Here is a 17,474-nt window from a genome sequence, read left to right on the forward strand (position 1 = left end):
AGACTCTCCAGTCTCATACCTATATTGCATGTAGCCACGTATCATGCTTGTTTGGAGAGGCTTCAAGGGAACCAGTTTGTGACGAGCCTGAGATTCCGGTAAATTTGGACATCATTTAAGTAACATGCCGTGTCGTGAATTTCTTCAGGCCACATAAAGGCTAGACTTCGGCAGTGTTCATTAACAGGATAGAAGAGGATAGACGAGTGAATGGCAACCCAGCCGGATTATTTTGCGACGGGAGTCTTGTGACATTGACATTACGTTTGGAAAACAGCAAAGCATCCTGGAACATTCAATGGAATTAGCAAGTCCGGATCAGAACTGAACCTCACTGTCGTCCACTGGCCTTACAACTCGTGCTTTCTCTTCTCCATGTCCTTACCTTCTTCGTTTTTTATACTGGAACCTCGACCATTTGTTCTTTCCCCATTTCGCAAGAACCTCGTGCCTTCTCGATTACGCTGAAACCTTCGGCGATATGTTCAAGGGAGGCACGGGTTGCGGTCCATGCCACGCTGTCAGATACTTTCGCCCGACACCACTGGCCTGACCTCAATCATTCTTGAGGACGGTATACATCTAGCTCTATTGCATGTTACGTTATGCTCATGAGATGCCCCCCCCTTGTGTCTTCAGAGTTTTGAGTCCTTTTTCTCTTGACTGCCTGGCAGATGATCAAGGTATCATGGCCATGCTATTCTTATGGGATCATCCAGTCGCAACAGCTTCGAAAGCCTAAGGTTATCTCAGTTTCCGAAGAAGAACCTAACCTTCTCACCTATATTCCAGATTCCCAACCCAAATATGTATTATTGAGCCTCATACATGGGCCCTCCCTGGTTCATCCTGCCTTGACCTGGGGCGAGTCAGATGCCTGTGCTTTACTACCCATCGCCGGCGCACCAGCGGCACCTTGGAGTTTCGTTCGCTTTGTTGTTAACCGCGGTGAACCAGGAAATTGAGTGTTTAGTTTCCCCAAGAAGAAGAGCCAGCTGGGTCCTCACTCGATATCAGATTTCCAATCTTCGTTCTTCGTTCTTGGTTCTCGTTTCCCTACCCCAGCCTCACCACTCCCTTTCTCTTCACTCAGTACCAGAACCCGGATTCACCCCAGTTAGAGTTTACAAGCTTATGGGGAAGAGTCTCAAGGAATACTCAAGCGCTCACAACTATCAGTACCAACATTTATACTTTATTAGTCGAGTTATTGACGAGTGACCATCTTTACCAGTATGTAAGTCGTGGCACCTGATCTTGATCCATTGGCGGCCGAACTGGCAGGCAGCTTCTTACATTTCTGGACTGAACGTAAAGAAATATCCAAATATTCGGCGATCGTTCATTCCGATTTCTTTTCCTTGTCGCGGCCAAGGCTAACACGTGTAATCCCAAGATGTCGTCTATCCGGACACTGGGGATGGATGCCCTGAAACATATTCACGCCTTGTCAACGTACGTATTCTCCTTCAACTCACTGTGAAAATCGAGCCAAGTTGGTGACAGACTGACACGAATGGATTCAGTCTGGAACAGAATTTGTATTTACCGGTGAACCTTCGACCGATAGCTTGCGTGTACATTATGCACATAATGAAGGGCACTGGGGGAATTGAGCCGATAAACAAGCACAGCTAGAGAAAGGAGGACACCGCCATATCCCCGCCGTAAAGAAAGCGCGTGTACTAGTTCCAGGTTGGTACAAATAGGCATGTAGCGAGAGAGCTGACCTTCAGCCCCTAGTAGGGTACAAACAGACTGTTGGGTCGATGTAGTCTACCTACCATGATGTCTGCTCCAATCAGTTTCTTTCCGAGCTGTTGACCACCTGCCTGGTAATCTAGGGATGACTTCGATCTTTCGATCGCCCTCCTATGGGTATTCGGGCACCTCATGGGCACCCAAGAAGTTGCATACACTATCCTCGGGCTCCACCTAGAGGGTTGGGGGGTTCGAATCCCAAGGGGCGAGAATGATGGGATTGTTCAGCTTGCTCCTTTCCGAAAGCCGAAAGCAGATAGCATATGATGTGAGTATGATGAGATTCCTACCCCTAGTTGAAAAGACAAAAAGAAAAAGTGACTGGACCGACCAACCAGGACACGATGGAGATAGAGAAACGGGGAGACAGAACCCAGAACACCCAGAAATCGTCGATGACAACCTTGCATTCCGATTGATTGTGGATGTAAATCGGGCACATCGACATCGACTTTCTTTCGAGCTGGAACTACACTAGGTTTGTGACTGGAAGAGAAGAGCCGAGAGAGTCTCATTAGGGGAAAAGCGAGCGAGTGAGGTGGGTGAGTGAGTGGTGATGATCCTGACCGACTTCCAGTTTGGGTCTTTGTCCTCTTTCCGTGTCCATCCATTCGCTCGGAAAATTTCAAAGGGCTCCTGGAGCCTTAAAAGAATCTCGGCAGTTTATCGGATGTGGTGGTGAGGAATCGGTCCCCTCGGGTTTCTTTCACCTTTCTTTACATAGTAGATTCCTAAGCCCTTCAAGGGTGCTGCACATGGGTGTTGCTGATTAAGATGGGTTTCCGGTGGGCTGGTGAAGTGATCGGCGGTCTGCCGAAATTACCCCTTCCGTAGCTGTGGTACTGTGGGGGAAAAGGAGCCCCAGCCTAGGTAACCTCCGAGTTGGGTGAGCTGACAGTAGGGTACCTGTAATAGAATAGAATAGGTAAGTTTGGAAACTTTCCAGGATGAATTATCCGGGGTACACTTGTTGAGCTGAGTGCTTGGGAAAGATCGAAAGCAGCGTGTTATTGAGATGTGGAAGATGGAAAGGTATGTTGAGGTGTGATTTCTGTGATTCGATAACAAAAGTTTTGGTATGATATGGTATGATCGCGCTTTTACCGTCTTTATACTGCCACGGTGAATCGTATGCAGCTGAGTGGCGAGTAGCAGACGATAGACAACATAAAGGCTTGATCAGGCAACTGTCATCTCGATGTGAATTTGAGACATGCTGTTAGTGTCACTCGTGGCCGCATAGTAAGATTCCATACGGGATAACTGTGGTAGCCAATCATCCGCCCCGCCCCCATATCTGAACAGATGCTTTCAAAGACATAGTGTTCTAATGTGAAACGGCAGAAAGTGGATGGTAGCCAGATAACAGTTTCTGCCGAGAGATGGATGGATGCCAGGAGGCAACTCCGGTCGCTCGCTGCCGGACGCGCGTTGCTGCTAAGCTTCTCATGGCCTAGGTGAGTACTCTCGATGCAAGTCACAATGGCATAATACCTAGTGTGGATGGGTTTCCGCTTCTAGTTGGGTTCACTCCCTTCGATGCTCCAAATCGCGGGGTACCTGGGCTCCTGGGTAACATAATGGTGGTTCAGGGCTACACAACCCGGGGACTTGTTGTTGGCCCATACGAGGCAACATGGATAGGTATGTACGGTACATGTATATGTTGCTCGGCCGAGTCTTACTTCTTGATCCTTCGCCGGATCGCTGTGCTTCCGGGCGGGATACAACACCAGATGCGATCGCGATGGAGGTGAGGTTGAAGATGTGTGAAGTTGACGAAACTGCTGGGCATGGTGGGGCTGCAACAAGATGAGAGCAGATGGCCCGAGCACAACCTAGTCAGGCACTGGCCAATGCACTTTGATGGGGCGAACCACCGAGCCGGTCGGATGATTGCAATTGGTTCGCGTGAAGGGCTGGCGCTCGAAACGGAAACCTCGAAAAGACAGCAGCGATAACACCCAGTTCCAGTTCTACACTGCACGGTTGCTCCTCGACTCGATTTCAAGCCCCCTTGTTGTCTTGATACCCAATGCCATCGCCAAGCGAATATAAGTAGACACGCGAAACATGTCTGGTATTATTGGTGTGATTGCTCATGTACAGGATTTTTATTTTATTGTTTTCCTTTTTCTTTTGGGATTTACAATAAGTGCACGCTATGGGAGTGTGTCGAGTCAGTAGTATTCATCGATCTCCCATCGGAAAACTGTGCGCATATCGACGCCCCGAAAGCAGTCGGGGGGAAGAACCGTATGCTTGGACTACCTTCTACCCTTGGCACCCCTAATTTTCAATACCGATGACCGCGCGATTCCGCCTTGGAAACAGACATTGTTGGGTTGGTAAGCCATTTGGATGATGAGAAGAATCAAAATCTTTCTCCGGCGTCCGACGAGGTTTGCCTGTCTGTGTAGTTGCTTCCAGGTTGTGTTGAAACTCGCGTTATCTGTGATTTTCAGCATGAAACTGAAGTCCACCAAAACGCATTGCTACTGACACAGTACCTAAGTAGTAACCTATCGCCCAGTCCCGACACGCTTACCAGAGTACAAAGGGTGCCAAGCGAGCAAGCCAAACACAAACCATCAGTGTCAACATACTCAGGTTGGATGAGTGTTGTATGGGCGCTTTTAATCTCTCAAAGTCAATGAGGGTACGAGAAATATCGAGGATTGCGAAATTGCCATCATCCCGAGAACCGGAAAAGCAACCTCGCTAAACAATGGCATCCCACCAGCGCACCGCACACAGCCAGATCAATGCTAACATTTGTTGGTTAGCGCAGAAAACGCCCCCAAAACCCTTGTAAATAGGTAGGGTGATGTGTAGTGTACGCAGTACAAAACATATCTGTCTTAGCACACTTGGGTGCACGATCGCACATCTGGCGGAGGATCTGACGAACTGCTCCAGGTGTCGCGCTGAAACTCGGTCCAGACCAATGGCGGGGCTTTCTGGTTGCAACTCATGACAAAACCCCCCCCACCCACCTGTCCCTTCGGTTACAGTAAAAGCCCCTACAGTTGCAACTTTATTTAAACAACGATTCTTCTCGCATTGAAGAAGTAGGGTCTGTGCAAGAGAGGAATTCAGGGCACAGACCAGAAGCAGGCGCCCAGGCCATCAGTAAGACCACCAAGGGACTAGAAAAGCAGGTCGCTAAGCCCCGATACAAAGGTATATAAGTGTTCTGTCCCACCAAAACTGGACCATTCTTGCAAAAATTGAGTTGCTACCCGACTATCGTAACTAGCAGTTAGTAGTCCCAATATACCTAGGCCTGTAAATCTGGCACTCAACTGGCTGTGCATCAAGAAGCATCATGATGCTAGCATTAGGGGAAGGGGGGTTGCAACTGCATGGGTTTTTACTGTACACTAGCAGCTGTGAGTCTGTGACCAGCGATGGGCTGGAATCGAAGGGCTGGTAATCACGGCAATGGATGAAATTCCCATGTTGCAGAAGCGTCGACCAGGTACGTTCCGGTCCATGATCGTCTGCAAGCAACGGCAGTTGTCACGCAATTTACTTTATGATCGGAGCCCGCCAAGGCTGTCGGAAAATAATCAGTATGGACTTATCAGGAAGATGAGACAAGAAACAAACGTTTAGCTAAGTCCGTCTAGCGATTTTAATGCGCTCCACTAGCCAGTGAGTTTATGCTGGCCGTGACATGTGAAGTCGTGGTGAGAAAGCCCCATTTTTTGTTGCCGTGCCTGCTGCCCCGAGATGTCTGACTCGCAAAGACCCTATTTTGAAGGAAATGAAGGACCGGCCGACATCACTCGACATCACAGAGTCCCAGTCAATGACTTAGACCACTCCTCTTCAATATGTTTTATGTAATTAATATGTAGTTATTAAGTTATTCAAGAAGGACCAAGACTTTGGCACTTGGTGTAGCTTCAGCCAAGAAGAGGGAAAGGGGACAATTGTAAATGACTTCGTTTGTGACTGTGGTGGAGTTAGGATCCCTTCCAGTGATAGCTTCGTTCAACAGGGCAGGCGAATGGCAGGCGGTGCATCCAAGGGTTCAAGTGGCCGAGCAGGGCTAGACAATGAGATGGAGTGCACACGATGAGTTAAACCCTAGCCTTAAATCATGAACTTACGCAAAGATCATCGCCTCCCGTCTTGCCGTCCGCTAGGCTCTCACGAAAGTGTAGGGGGGAGGGGGTAAAGGCACTCGCCGGCCCTGTTGTATTCGCGTGTGCATGACTCTAGGGGTGATTGAAGCATAGATATGTGTTGAGCAGCGAAGACGTGGCTTCGGGGCCTTGACTGTCTCTTAGCATATATCGTCCAAAGCCTCATTCACTCCGCGGAAGATCCTAAGAACGGGGCTGCACTTCCCCACGCCGTACACTCAGGGGGCAGCAGCATGGCATTATGCCTTTGCGAAGGACTGGTCATCCACCCATTCGTCCATCCCCACAAGGAGACGTGTCTCCTTTCCTACATGTAAGCATCCAACAACGTGGGCTCCAGAATAGTAAGCACGAACCGGAAGCTACCCAAAGACGCATGTGCACTTGCGGGGTACGGAGTATTGGCTGGCTGTGCTCATCTCTCGCTACACTGTAGTGTAGCATCTTGAGACGAGTGTTTATTATTCATGATGACTTAAAACATGTGGACGGTACGCCTCGGTTGGCCGGTCATTGTAAGTCTCACCACTCCCTCTTGATGAAGCCTCACGTTCGGTCGACAACGGTTCATTTTACACTACAGCCAGGTGGCGACACATGGCATGAGTCTCGAATCCCCACATCAGAAACCGGTACCCGGACGGACCGCCGATCACGGCCCGGTATGTGAGGCCGGTTGTGTCACGGGTGTGTGAGTCGTCAGTCTGGACCTTCCCGTCCCGAGGTCCTGGCCGGTCTCGCGGCTAAAAGTGGACGTTGGGCATTTCCGGACTTGTTCCTTTCGTTAGTTTCGTCGTCGACGGATGTGGTGGTGATAGGCAAGGGCCAGACTCAAGCCTTGTCCAGGGAATTTAGGGAGCAATCTCGCTGCCTCACAGCTGTCATACGCTATAGACAAGCCATGGTACTCTGCCACAGGGCCCTGAGGAGAAAGGGGTCAGGCTATCGAGTCTGGAATACAGGCTGGAGCTGGCCAGACACGGTGGACCGTTTGATGCAAGGTGGTCTGGAAATGAATGCGTGCAGCAATTGGCGATCGTGAGTCGTGGCCCTCAAGATCGAAATTTGTGTGTGGGATCGGTCAGCGTTCTGGACTGTCTTGGTGTGGACTTTGCTGTGTGGCCTAGAATGTGCTGGTGCAGACGGGACCTAGGACTGGGTCCAGGCCGAGGACCCACCAACGGCCACTCAGCGCGCTCGACCTGACTGGCTGGGCCCCGCCCATCCCGGCATCGACTGGGGCCACTTCCATCCGCATCTTTGAAACCCTTTCTTTCATCGCTGTTCCCGCTGCTCGACATCCGTGCCGTCGATAAACCCGGCGTTGGATGGGATGAACAATTGACGGCAAGGTCCGGGCGTGCTTTGCGCGCTAAACAGTCGCATTGGCTTCGCTGAGCTATCGATTCCATCAGCCATCAGCAGCTGCAAAGACGGCGATGACATCGACGAGCGAGGGCCACGTTTCTTGCTTGGTGGTTACCGAGCCTTTTATGTATGTTACGACTGCCCGAGTTTCTCGCCAGCTGTGATGACGAGGGAATGATGATAGCGTTGGGCACTGCTAGGATCGGCGTGTCCTGTTTTCCCCGTTTCGAGCAGAATTTCTCGCGAGATCCCCAATCTCGCTCGCCTTCTTCGCTCTTCCAGTTTGTGGTTTCCAGTTGCGCTGTCCGCCGAAGCCCTACGTAGTGGGTTGTTGTAGGTACCTACCTAACATAGAACCGACCCTTCCGCATTATTGGAAGCGCAACACCCTGATAGTGCAATTGTACGGGATATCCCCAGCAACAGCGTTGACGCAATTCCTAAACTGTGAACATCCTAGAGGTATTCAACATCGATTTGCTACACTTCGTTGTGTCATGTTGTGTAGGCCTCAGATTAAGGAGCACAAGATACATACCACGTCGTGTGCCCATCCCAGAAACAAGTCTAGATTCTAGACCCTATCGCGGATGTTCAACCGCAGTCTGACACAAGTATAATCGGTGTGTTTGTTAGAAGGCACAGTTGCTGAGCGGTTTTGCGACGGCAGCAGGGTGCTGGATGGATGAGGTGCAATGAGGTGTACGTAACGCGGTGAACACGATGATTCCTCCCTTTTCTTCTCTTCCAGCTTCCAAAACTGGCTGGAGGGAACGTGAAGGTCGTGGACGCCAGCCGCCATTGTCGCATTCCGAATTGGCGAGCGCGGGCGTGAGATACCGATGGGATGACCGCCCGGTGTTTAGTCCATGGTCGAGAACTTGCAAGACCTGTCCACTCGTCAACAAGCCGGAATTCGAGAAGGTGGTACGTAGCAGTACGTAGCAAGACGTCGCACGGGAGCAGATTACGGCATGATGACCTGGCTGCCCCATGATTGTGCTCATACCTCCCTCTAGGTAGTCTCGCAATTATCCTTCACCCCCTCGTTAGTTGCATACTAGGTACGTAGCGTAGTGAGCAAAGTTTCGGGCTCCATATGTTGGGTAGAGTCGGTACTTTGGCGCAGGTATCTCTTTCTCCCTTCCTCCACTCTGTTTGCGTCTGCCCTGCCTGTTTTTTGCACGCCCGGCTGGCCGCGAATTCGATTTTTTTTCTAACCCCACCCCCTGGCAGCCTCGAACTCTGGTACCCCTACCCCCCTGGGCACCGGGCAGACTTGGCATTTCGTTGGCGGACGCGGGTACATTACAAAGTCTTGGTCTGGCCCATTCCCGTCGTCTCTGACTGGAAGAAATACCCACTTGTTTTTTGCTCCAACTCGATCTCGATACAAATTCCTCGAACCGACCTTCGCACGTATAAACCTCATACCCGCACCACCAAACCGACCTACAAGCACCAGCATCAAACGCCAACACCAACATCAACAGTCGAGAACAAACCAACAACAAACTCGGCAGCATCCTTCAACCCAGCACTGGTACTAATAGCCTGCCCTGCGCACTTCCACCACACAACACACATCACAATGTCCGCCCGACCACAAGTTCAATACCTTACCTCCACATCTTCGGCTTCGTCATACTCGTCCTCCGACTCCGACCTGTCTTCGACGTCATCAGTCAGGCACAGCATGGACTCGACACAACCCATCGTCTCGGTTGAGGTGCTCCGGTGCCTAAGGTGCGCCCGCGCCGAAGAGATCACCTCGACAGACGACCCCAGCTCCATGGGAATGGTCCAGATTGGCACCAACATCTACTACTGTAACCGCTGCGCCAAGATGACCGGCTACAAGTGAAATCAACAAAAGCGGCCTGCCTTCTCGCAATCTACTACCATGGTTGGAATTATGTGGGAGCTGGCCACTTGGGATTTACGCATCACCTTCGCACATGCGAAACACCCACAGCCTTCAGCATCGCAGCGACAACGCTCGACCTGTTTAGCTGCTTCTTGGATATCAACTCGACATTCCACGTTGCCTCGAGGTCGAATAGAGGCGGATTTTGAGAGTCTGGACCAGAGTGTCCTGATCGATCGACGCAAGTTCCGGCGATCACTGTGGCAATTTCCTCTTCGGCGGATGTTTCCCTCCTGCAACACAGCCCACGACCTCTTTGCTACAGGCACTTGAAACACCGCCATCCTCGCGGCGGCAACAAGTCTTAACCATTGATCGGTCTATTCTGCGGACAAGGATGTCGACATGCTAAAATCCATTCACAACCGCGACGCATCCAGCCGGGCCGCCACAAACAAAGGCGCCCAGTGCAAACATATGTCTGCTGCGGTCTTGCTTTCAACGACGATGTTTTCAAGCTACTTTTACACTTGACTACCTCGGCTCGACAACTATTGTCTTCACACCGAGTGAAGTGCGAGTCAAGAGTAAAGATTGAGGTCTTTGGAATTCTCTCCGAGTTCCCGAGTCACCGAGTTGACTATCACGAAATGATGAGCCTTGCTGTGACGTTTGAATGCGACGGTCGCGGCTCATCACAGTCCAGGGATCGAATTTGCTATCTTTCCCATTCTCGGATTCTCGTCATTGCGCGTCAAAGGCACATGCTACGAGATCTTGGGAACGTCACTGGGCTACCAACAACAACCGACTTTGGACTTGGTGCTGCCTATCACAGGCGGCGGCCGACCAATGGCGGTCGAGGTCGCTAGACTACCCCTCATTTTTCTGATTTTGTGCTGCCCCCTCCGCACATCCCCTGCCCAGTGCCAAGCCACTGACGTAGACTTGCTTGGGTCCTGCTCTCGTCTTGAAGTGGGGATCCCATTAATCGGCAAAGGAGATCCAGGGGCATCGGGGGATTACCAGCAGCGAGGAAGGGCTGTTTTTTTTTTCTTGTTGTGCAATTCGACTGTTTTTGTACATTTTGTATTTTGATATCAACATTTTGTCATTTGAGCGAGGCGCTGGGATTTGCTTTTCATGCATTACACACTTTACACTGGACGGAGTGGAAAGGAAAGGACGGTAACAAAATAGCGGAAGGGGGATGGATTGGATACCTGGTGGCTTTTTAGTGTACACACGGGATTTTGGATACGGGAAACATCAATACAACTTTGGAGCCTGATGGCTTTCTGATTCTTCAGCAAACAAATTCTTGATACTTTCCCTTTGCAAATTTGTGATTTTTTTATTTTATTTTTCAATGAGCAGACATCATTATCCTCTTGACCATCTCTCCCCCTCCGCCTCTTCCATTGATATGTGTGCAGCATCTCGCAGCGAGTGAACCCCAAAGTGAGCTTTACACTACACCTGTCGTAGCTAGACAGCATGCAGGCCAGGCAGGTTTTCTGCTCGTCTCCTGGGTTTGCTGCAGACAATAGTGCCATTTGACACATCAACAGCTGCTAAATTTGTACCACAACGGTTCCCCGCGTCAGCAGAAGCCTCCATTCGCAAATTCGGGGCTATTGGGCTGTTCTCATCAATCTACATATCAATCAACTCGTGTTCTTTTCTGCGGGCGATATCTCCTTTTCCATCCTCGCGATCCCCCATCTCGCTTTGTGAACCTGCATTTCCTGCAGAGCTATCGAAGCCATTCCCGTCGTGCCATCCAAACGGATGTGGAGAAGCTACCGCAAAGCTACAGCTCCAATTGTTCGTTGTTCTCCAATCGCACACCTCCAAGCTCCATTCAAGCTCCTTATAGCTCCTCTCCGGCCCCCCTTCCCGTTGCAGTTGCTTCAACGTACATCAACGCCAACGCAGTCAATTGACTCGACAAGTCAGTCAGTCACTTAGTTGCTACCTACCTACATACATCATCGCTTGACATATGCGCTTCGCTTGGTGCGTATTGCGTGGCGGCGGCTGTGAAAGACCTCGACAGACTTCTTGGAAGAATCGGAATCATGCCACGCGGCATTGCCCTCGGCTAGCTGCAAGACTCCGTAGGAGGAAAGAAGGAAGATGACCGCAGCAAACGCGCATATTCTGCATTCATCATCCATCTTTGTCAAGAAGCATTTTCTCACCCAAGTCACCACTATCGCTATTTTTGGGCTCTTTGGCGGTTTCCTTACCGGATTACTCCCGCAATGAGTCTCTGGTCCGACAAACACAAAGGCGGGTTTCGCAGCGCAGTTGTCGCTGGCTTTCAGAGCTTCTCAACTTGGATTTCTGCCCCTGTTCGCCGATGCAGCTGCGGCCTGTCAATAGTCGGATGATGGTGTCATGTGGGTCAAAAGATGGCCCTATGTACATACAGAAAAGATGGGTCCATGAGCCGGTTAAAATCTTCTGTCACTAGAATTTCCTTCCTTCTGTCGGTTACGCTTTTTGACACTTGGTGGTTTTACGGATTGTGTCATACTGTATGTACTTCGCGCTTCCCAATGACAGCCCGAGGGCCGGCAAAGGCGGTGGACGCTTCAGCCCCCCCGCATTGCACTATACCAGAAATTGTTCATGATTGACTTTTTTTTTAGCGCAACCAGCCTCACTTTTGTCTTACAATATGGGTGTACCCGTGTATCACAATCCCACACCGGATTTGGTCGGTGGAAAACATGGATTTAACAACTCTCAGTCTAGGTAGGTATAGGACACAAACAGCAGCTTCCAAAAACCTACCAGCAGCAGCTACTATATGTAGCACCTTACTGTGAACCCTATATACCTAGCTAGCTGGTAAGCACTATCACCATGGGCCACGTTAGTTCTGAAACATACATATAGCTGGATCAGTTATTCAATAGTCCATCAGATAGTCTTGCAGATCTAAGGGTTTCTGGGGTCCTCGTCAGTACTACACCAAGACATCATCAACTTTGGTTTTATGGTGTAGGCTGATTAACGTTGGACAAGCATATGATGCAGTGTACCTAGTTCAAAAGCCGAAAGCTCCAGTTATCTCCACTATCTTTATACATATCACATAAGATTGATGATGAACGCTGATCAGTGTGTGGATAGGGCACGATGGGTGTATGCAAAGTTAAGATGGAACACTCAAGTGATTACAAATATACGGTCATAGGGTGATAAGTACCTGAAACTGCTGAAAGAAATAATGTATTGTAAATCCTGAAGACAACCTAAGAGACCCTTCATGCTTAAACGTACAGATCTGAGGCATGCCTTATGTCTTTGACGGTCTGATTTGAAGCATCGAAAAGCCTTACTGCGACAACATCAGAAACATCAGAGACCAAGCCCTGTTGATGCTTCACTACCATCATCTGGATTGGATGTCATGGCTCGCTTGTCAGCCTAGATAGCAGGGCTAACCAAGATCACAGAGCGCCATGATGAACCATGGGAAAGGCTGTCAACAAACATAACCTGCCCTCACACGACACGTGTTGGGATCCATGCTTTGGGAAGTGATAATCTTGGGTACAAGATACGATCGGCTGTCAAATTGATGTGTATCAGGGTTAGGGGTGCGGTATCGTACTTATCGTCTTTTCCCTGTTTATCGGCGATGGTCGCTGCAGTTCATCATGATTGGATGCTACGGAACCTGTTCCTGTTCATCTTTATTCATATCGGGTTACCAGAGCAACTTCAAACTTGGGGACAAGGCTGTTGAGATTGACACATATCGAGAGGCTGTTAACAGTTCAAAGACCGAACAACGACAACGATAACATGGAAAACTCGCTGCAAGTTCTCTACAAACAAAAATAGGACAGGAGACTGAAATGTAGGGACTTCACGGCCCGCTCCACGGTCCACCTTCATACATAGAATTGTCCTTGGCACTTCAAGTTTGCACTCGGCGACGATGACCGCCGCCCCACGACAATTTCGGGCTCGGGGATATGGAGGTGAAACTCGGCGAGTTGACACAAGGCCTTGCGCACACACCCTCTCCCGCTTGGGTCTCCACCGTATCTCCGTGATCTTCGTAGTTACGGTCACCTTTGGTATTGAGGACAATGATGACGCCAAGTAGGTATTGAACGACGGTACATAGGACGCCTCTCTACCAGTGACAGCGGATAGCCGAGAATCCCTTTCAAACCCTAGCCCAGCCAGCCGTGCAGCCGTACCTGACATGAGGCACTTTGGGCTCTGCTTCTTCTGGCAGTATGTATCACTCACGTAGTGTAGTATCTGGGGCTTCCGGGGTAGGAGTCGGCGTAAAAACAGGGCTTGATTCGCTTTTACCAGGCATCCACTGACACCGGCGGCGGCGGCGGCAAGGTTGACGAGTCGCGCGTCGAGAAGATTTTGACATAGGATGCCGTCAGGGACACAGGTCTAACGGCGGGCAAAACAGGACCCCTTTCTTCCCTGTCTCTCTCTCGTGCGTCCTGTAGGGTCCTCCTGTAGAGGACTCGCTATACGGTCATTGGTTATAATCGGGCGAAAAGACTCCATTTGCTGTCCAAGGTTTGGAGTGTGGAAGCTATTCGGAGCTAGATGAAGAAGAAATGTGGTTGTACTTGGCGAGTTTTTCGGTTGCGGTGCGAGGGCCTTCCGAAAAAGGAATCACTCGTCTCCGCTTGGTGACGACATTGTGCATTTCCCGCACCCGAATAGCCGCTAAATATATCTAAATGTCTCCTGGTATTTGATTAGGCTATGAGATTATAGGTTGTGAGGCCGAAAAGGGGGTTCGTGAGAGGGTCGTTGAACGACGTCGAGAGGGTCGGACGGGGTTGGCCCCATCACGACCCTCCGACTCCCCGGGTCCCGAACCCCCGCTTGCTCGTCTTTTTCTTTCCCCGAGTGGCCGCTGAATTCGCTAAATGACCGAGTTGCTTGGGTTGAGGTTGTTCAAATCCTTCGAAAACATATCCACTGCAATGCTGGTTTCATCTCTTATTGATGTCCAGTTACACACACGAGAAGGGTCCCGCATCTGCGCTAAGCTTCTTCCTGTGCGCGATCGCGAGGAACGATCTACTCAAGCATCAAATGCATCGCAACCCTGATTTTCGACAAAGTAATTCGCAACATGCCACAGCCTAACCCGCGAGTCAACATCGCCAAAACGCCCTCGGAGACTCTACCGGCGTTACACTTGTTGGCTGGTCATGCTTACCTCTACATACATCTCAGTTATTACCATCCTTCATGTTGTTCTCCACCCTTGTCCATGAACCCCAGTACAGCGTAATTCCCTTTGCTTGCAGATTTCTGCAACTAGAGATACCTCATGCACATATCAGTGTATCACGCTCACCTCTACAAGAGCATTTGTCAGCTTGGCGTTTTGTGGCCTCGTATCGACCTTAGTTCTTACACAACCACACCCTCACACATATCACAACAACTGTCACGATAGCTGCAACGAACATACAAATGGCAACAGATATCCTGTCATGTGATGATGTCCAGCCGACATATATGTTCGTGGGGGGAGGATTTTTACCCACTATCCTCCGATATATGCCGCCTACTGATGTAGGGTCTTGAGCTCTCACAGAGTTAGCACCAATCAACCAAAGCAACAAGAGGAAGGTAAGCGGCATCGTAGGGTACAGTATTACATCACTTTCTCGATCTCGATCACACCCTTACATTGTGCCCCAACGTAGGCATCGCGTCACGGCTTCGGCCCCTTGGCTCTTGGAAGCGAGCAAAGGATAAATTTTGGTGACCAGGCGGGGGTATCAAGGACGTTCTCTCGGAGTGGTTCGGCAAGGAGGGGGTTTTTCGTGACAGTGCAAAGTGAAAGGGCCGGAGTGCAGTGCGGGCCTGGACATGATCGGGAATCGATGTCATGTTCCCGAACGTGTCGATAATTGCGCAATCTTGGACTACACACGATTGGTTCAGTTTCCATCATCGAATTATGTGTCGGCTTCTGTGCGACACAGTACCGAAACTCGACGAGAAAACGCCGAAATTGCCTCACCAGGGAGACCAGGGTAACTTGGGGCCAGAAGCTTCTTGCCGCCGGCCATTCACCTTCCTCTCCAGGGACATGGTGATCGAGGGCACTAGACTGGTTGGCCTAGGGCGGCATCCCGAAGGGGGCCGGAGCTAAGCAGGCCCTGGGAAAGCTATGATGCATGGTCTAGATTCGAGTCCGTCCGGGGACAGGGTTGGCTTGCTCCAAAACCTTAAGTCGAGATCGCGCAAGTGGCCAAACGACGTTGGGAATAACTTCATATTTCCTGCAATGTCAGGCATTGTGGCAGATCATAACGGGTGGAGAGGCGGAGAATAAGCTCCGGTATTCGCAGGGCTGCCTGGTTCGCCTGTTCGGGCGGGGTGATATACTCGAGGACGATGCAGCGAAGAGATGGTCGAGAGGGACAAATGAGGGGATTCACACCTTCAGAAGTTGGCCTCGCAAGACAAGCCGTTGACGATGGGGCTTTCCGCATGCGGCCCGACAAGCCAAGCTTGCTAGGGCTTAACCATTTCGTCGATGCGCTAAACAAATAGTCCAACAGAGACTGGCTTTCGGGTAAAGCCGAGAAGAGCGAGGCTATTTGGAGGAGGTCACCGAAACGAAAATGGAGCAGTTGTTGTTGACCTTGAAGCCCACGATAAACTTGGATACCACGCGGTTCAGCTTGTCAGGGCCCGGATGAGCTAAGTACCTACCCGTGTCAGTTCCTGGCAGAAACCGGGCTGGGCTGCATCATCAAACAGGGTCCAGGGCCTCTACGACTCAAGCTCAAATCGCTCCAATAGGGTGGACGAGTTGGAAAAGAGGGCCGTAACGACACCTTCGCCAGTACCTGTGGTTTGTGAATAACCTCATTTTCTGGCCCGTGCTTGATCCCGATATCTGCATGCCTGGCTCACCCGCCTAAGTCGGTACCTCAGGCTCATGTACCCTCACCCTGACCGATGACCTGACCGCCGCCATCATCACCCCCTTACCCGCCGTTCCAGGTCGTTGAATAGACGTAATTGGAGGCATCCGGACTTAGTGGATGACACAATGGGGAGCTAAGGTCGATTGTTGGAGGGACCATGGAATTTTTCGAAGGGAAAGAAAACTTTGTCAGGGTCGGTTTGCGAAACCCTTTTGCGTGCTCAATATCGATTCACATGCGCCGGGCCCCGTGCGTAATCTTCTCATATGTCATCACTTGGCTGTCCCGATATCGTCAGTCGCATCCCAAGCAACACCGAGATGACCATTGACGTCCCAGTCAAAGCCCTGTCAACCGTCCATGTCACCTCCCCTGTTCACCTCTCAGCCTTGCCGTCATCCACATCCTTCCGTATCCTCCTCAGCACGGAAACAGCCAACCACCTTTTCCGACCCGTAATATCCAGATCCTCTGCCCCACGATCCCACGCCCACTCCCGGTCATTCCCGTCGCAGTCCCTTTCCCACAGCCTCTCCACCTCGAGCCCGACCTCCCTCAGCTTCTCCGCGTCAAAGAACCCCCGCATCTTCTCCCGGCCGGTGTGATAGCCGCCCACGACCCACGCTCGCGCGCCCGGGTCTTCTTCGCTCAGGAACCACGCGATCGACCGCCGCAGGTTCTCGTGCTGCCACGGCATCCACAGGCAGTCGGCGCACAAGACGCGGTCGAACGCGCCCTTGTTCTCCAGCGCCAGCGGCGTTTCCAAGTCGCCCCACCCGTGTCCCTCGACCGCGACCTCGACGCCCCTTGCGCCTTTCTGATCCTTCAGGTTCAGCTCAACATTCTTCCTCAAATTCTCAATCACCACCGGCGCCGGGTAGTCCGTCACCAGCACCCTCTTCGCTCCCAGCAGCGCAGCCATGAGGCTCGGCAACCCTGTTCCAGCTCCCATCTCGATCGTCGATCGGCCGCGAATGTCAAAGTCCGCCAGCGGCGGCACCGCCACCCTTTTCCCTACATCAACCGTCCCCGCGCCTGCGCCGGTCGTGTCCTCTCCCGCCTTCAAACCCAGCGTGCCGGCCTCGATCAGCTCCGCCAGCAGCAGAGAGGCGTTCCAGAGGAAGTGGCTAAACAGCGAGCGGTCTTCGGCGATTTTGGGGTCGGATAACTCGATCCGCAGCGGCTTGGACAGGTGCGGGGACGTGTAATGGAGGGCGGTGGAGGCGTCGCCGTGCTGATTGGTCACGTCGTCGGTGAAGATGACGCCGAGGGAGCCGGCAAAGAGGTCTTCCGGGTCATCTGAGGACTCGTCCTGGGTGGTGTTTATAAAGGAGAGGCGGGCTGTTAGAGCCATTTTCTCTTCTTTTT

At 51.3% G+C, this 17,474-nt stretch overlaps 7 protein-coding genes across 7 annotated transcripts; 3 read left to right on the forward strand and 4 right to left on the reverse strand.

Moving 5' to 3' along the window:
* Window positions 1–1,178: 1,178 nt before the first annotated feature.
* B0T23DRAFT_349258 (uncharacterized protein) lies at window positions 1,179–1,638 on the forward strand (the record flags this gene model as incomplete). Its single annotated transcript, XM_062836034.1, has 2 exons — window positions 1,179–1,455; window positions 1,527–1,638. Exons 1-2 carry the CDS (start codon window positions 1,397–1,399, stop codon window positions 1,636–1,638), a joined length of 171 nt encoding a protein of 56 aa, XP_062696859.1. The 5' UTR covers window positions 1,179–1,396.
* A 4,759-nt stretch (window positions 1,639–6,397) lies between these two features.
* B0T23DRAFT_391864 (uncharacterized protein) lies at window positions 6,398–7,179 on the forward strand (the record flags this gene model as incomplete). Its single annotated transcript, XM_062837969.1, has 4 exons — window positions 6,398–6,430; window positions 6,503–6,577; window positions 6,810–6,953; window positions 7,069–7,179. The coding sequence occupies 4 exons, from the start codon at window positions 6,398–6,400 to the stop codon at window positions 7,177–7,179; spliced, it is 363 nt and encodes a 120-aa protein (XP_062696860.1).
* Window positions 7,180–7,190: 11 nt separating this feature from the next.
* B0T23DRAFT_306650 (uncharacterized protein) lies at window positions 7,191–7,654 on the reverse strand (the record flags this gene model as incomplete). The annotated part of the gene is made up of 2 exons (XM_062834390.1): window positions 7,191–7,386; window positions 7,629–7,654. The coding sequence occupies 2 exons, from the start codon at window positions 7,652–7,654 to the stop codon at window positions 7,191–7,193; spliced, it is 222 nt and encodes a 73-aa protein (XP_062696861.1).
* A 1,220-nt stretch (window positions 7,655–8,874) lies between these two features.
* B0T23DRAFT_400868 (uncharacterized protein) lies at window positions 8,875–9,147 on the forward strand (the record flags this gene model as incomplete). Its single annotated transcript, XM_062838532.1, has 1 exon — window positions 8,875–9,147. One exon carries the CDS (start codon window positions 8,875–8,877, stop codon window positions 9,145–9,147), a length of 273 nt encoding a protein of 90 aa, XP_062696862.1.
* Window positions 9,148–11,406: 2,259 nt separating this feature from the next.
* Window positions 11,407–11,890, reverse strand: B0T23DRAFT_400869 (uncharacterized protein; the record flags this gene model as incomplete). Its single annotated transcript, XM_062838533.1, has 3 exons — window positions 11,407–11,505; window positions 11,693–11,769; window positions 11,866–11,890. The coding sequence occupies 3 exons, from the start codon at window positions 11,888–11,890 to the stop codon at window positions 11,407–11,409; spliced, it is 201 nt and encodes a 66-aa protein (XP_062696863.1).
* A 1,845-nt stretch (window positions 11,891–13,735) lies between these two features.
* Window positions 13,736–14,804, reverse strand: B0T23DRAFT_309007 (uncharacterized protein; the record flags this gene model as incomplete). Its single annotated transcript, XM_062834498.1, has 3 exons — window positions 13,736–13,882; window positions 14,586–14,617; window positions 14,705–14,804. 3 exons carry the CDS (start codon window positions 14,802–14,804, stop codon window positions 13,736–13,738), a joined length of 279 nt encoding a protein of 92 aa, XP_062696864.1.
* A 1,678-nt stretch (window positions 14,805–16,482) lies between these two features.
* Window positions 16,483–17,460, reverse strand: B0T23DRAFT_307426 (uncharacterized protein; the record flags this gene model as incomplete). Its single annotated transcript, XM_062834421.1, has 1 exon — window positions 16,483–17,460. One exon carries the CDS (start codon window positions 17,458–17,460, stop codon window positions 16,483–16,485), a length of 978 nt encoding a protein of 325 aa, XP_062696865.1.
* Between the last annotated feature and the right edge of the window lie 14 nt (window positions 17,461–17,474).

The sequence above is a fragment of the Neurospora hispaniola genome, assembly GCF_033458365.1.
Source record: "Neurospora hispaniola strain FGSC 10403 chromosome Unknown B0T23scaffold_1, whole genome shotgun sequence".
Lineage (NCBI taxonomy): Eukaryota > Fungi > Ascomycota > Sordariomycetes > Sordariales > Sordariaceae > Neurospora > Neurospora hispaniola.